The 1,725-nt window shown below is 52.6% G+C and overlaps 1 protein-coding gene across 1 annotated transcript in view; it reads right to left on the reverse strand.

Annotated features, from left to right (window-relative positions):
• LOC103893749 (transmembrane protein 45B) overlaps window positions 1-301 on the reverse strand; it is a 2,905-nt gene extending 2,604 nt beyond the window's left edge. Inside the window, exon 1 of the mRNA XM_009272985.2 lies at window positions 100-301. Coding sequence (XP_009271260.1) covers window positions 100-286 — 187 coding nt within the window. The 5' untranslated portion in view covers window positions 287-301. The remainder of the gene's footprint in view (window positions 1-99) is intronic.
• Between the last annotated feature and the right edge of the window lie 1,424 nt (window positions 302-1,725).

Genomic DNA, 1,725 nt, shown 5'->3' on the forward strand with positions numbered 1-1,725 from the left:
CGCCCCGCCGTCCCCCACAACAACCAAGCCTCAGTCCGTGGGAGAGAGCAGCTGCAGTGCCAGTAGATACTGGGGCAGAGACGCATCATCATCTCTTACCTGCTAGAGCAAAGAAAGCTTTGACCGCCCCTTCGAAGACTTCCACGCGCCGGACCCCATAGCTTGGCTGGCTCTCAGCATCGGCTTTCCGCCTGAGATACTTCAGGGGGTATCGCACAGACCACCAGAGACCAAAAATGAAGAAGAAGGTGCCCCGGAGGGCACTGCCGAGGAAACTCGTTGGCATCGGGCCCGCTTGCTGGACCTGCAAGGAGAAACAGTGCCTGGGGACTGACTCAAATTATCCCCAAGAGAGATGTCGGGCTGCTCACTTGCTCAGTGTCCTCGGGGAGCCGCATCCCGACAGAGCAGGCGGGCACGGCTCCACCATCAGCTGCAAACAGGTAGTACCTGTTTGCGACATCACCTTGGAGAAGCTGCCGCCGTGTGCCACTGTATATCTGTGTATACGTATATACGTATGTGGTTGCACGCACGCAATCATCAGGACTTCATTGTGCCAGAAAAAAATACATTAGTGCCCAAGAAAGTGTAACAGCTACATGCTATTAGAAGCGGAATCATAACAAAGTTTTTGCTAATAAAAAGCAACATGACAATTATTTCCTCGGAACACAAACTCCCTCCAAACTAGATAATTACTAGAGCGTGAATCCAGCCGGCGTGTTCAGCAGCTCCAGCCAGCCAAGGCTTTTGCTCGGCCCTACCGGCTGGGCGTGTTCAGCAGCTCCAGCCAGCCAAGGCTTTTGCTCGGCCCTACCGGCTGCGCAACAGGAGGAGGAGGCAACCCAGGAACCATTACCATTTCCAAAAGGAGTCTCATGCATATTCCACACAACCTTCGTGTCGCGCACACGAGCGGCGATTTGACACAAGGGAAAGAGATTTCATCTCCAGCAGGAAGAGCTCGATGGCTAAAGGCGTGAAAATTGCCTTCGCGCTAAGCCAGACCAACGCCACCGAGTACCAGCAAAGATGGAGAGGAGCAGAGGTACGGCTGCGTGACCGGCTGCCGTGGGCAAAGTTATATCCTGCAAAGTATTTAAGCCCATACTCAAACTGTTGAAAAAAATCCCAGAGCAGCAAGCACAGAAAGGAATAAGTAACGATCTAAACGCTTATAGCAGCGAGCTTTTGATGTTACCTTGGGATGGTCTTGTTTCCTCCAGCAAGACCTCTCTCCTCGCTCTCTGTATGCATCTATCACCTGAGGAGGTCTCACTCTTTCCCTCCTCACGGGCTTTCCTGTCCTTTTCTACCGCTCAGATGCGCGCGGAAGAAGGCATTACTCATCCTGAAGCTACCACACCGACTCGCCCTTGCATCACAAATCACATCCTCGCTGTGTTTATAAATACCGAAGCAAATTGCAGAGGCTGGATGAACAACTCCAGCATGTTTTCCGAGTCCTCCCACACTAGAAAGTAATTAGGCACTGCAAAATAAGGGTAGGATGTGGTGTGGCAAGCGCCTTAGGTGAGGGAGAGCTCTCCAAGATGTCCCCGGTTGGGTTTTGGCTGCAGAGCTGGAGTCGGTCGAACTGGCTCAGCCCTGCGTGGGCAAGCGCGGCGTTTGGGTTTAGAGACTATCGCCATCCATTGCATCTCCGGGACACAGGTAATCTGAGGAAGGCTCAAAACTGTTTACACCGTGTTAATGTTTCCT

The sequence above is a fragment of the Aptenodytes forsteri genome, unplaced genomic scaffold, assembly GCF_000699145.1.
Source record: "Aptenodytes forsteri isolate BGI_AS27 unplaced genomic scaffold, ASM69914v1 Scaffold126, whole genome shotgun sequence".
NCBI classification, from domain to species: Eukaryota; Metazoa; Chordata; class Aves; order Sphenisciformes; family Spheniscidae; genus Aptenodytes; species Aptenodytes forsteri.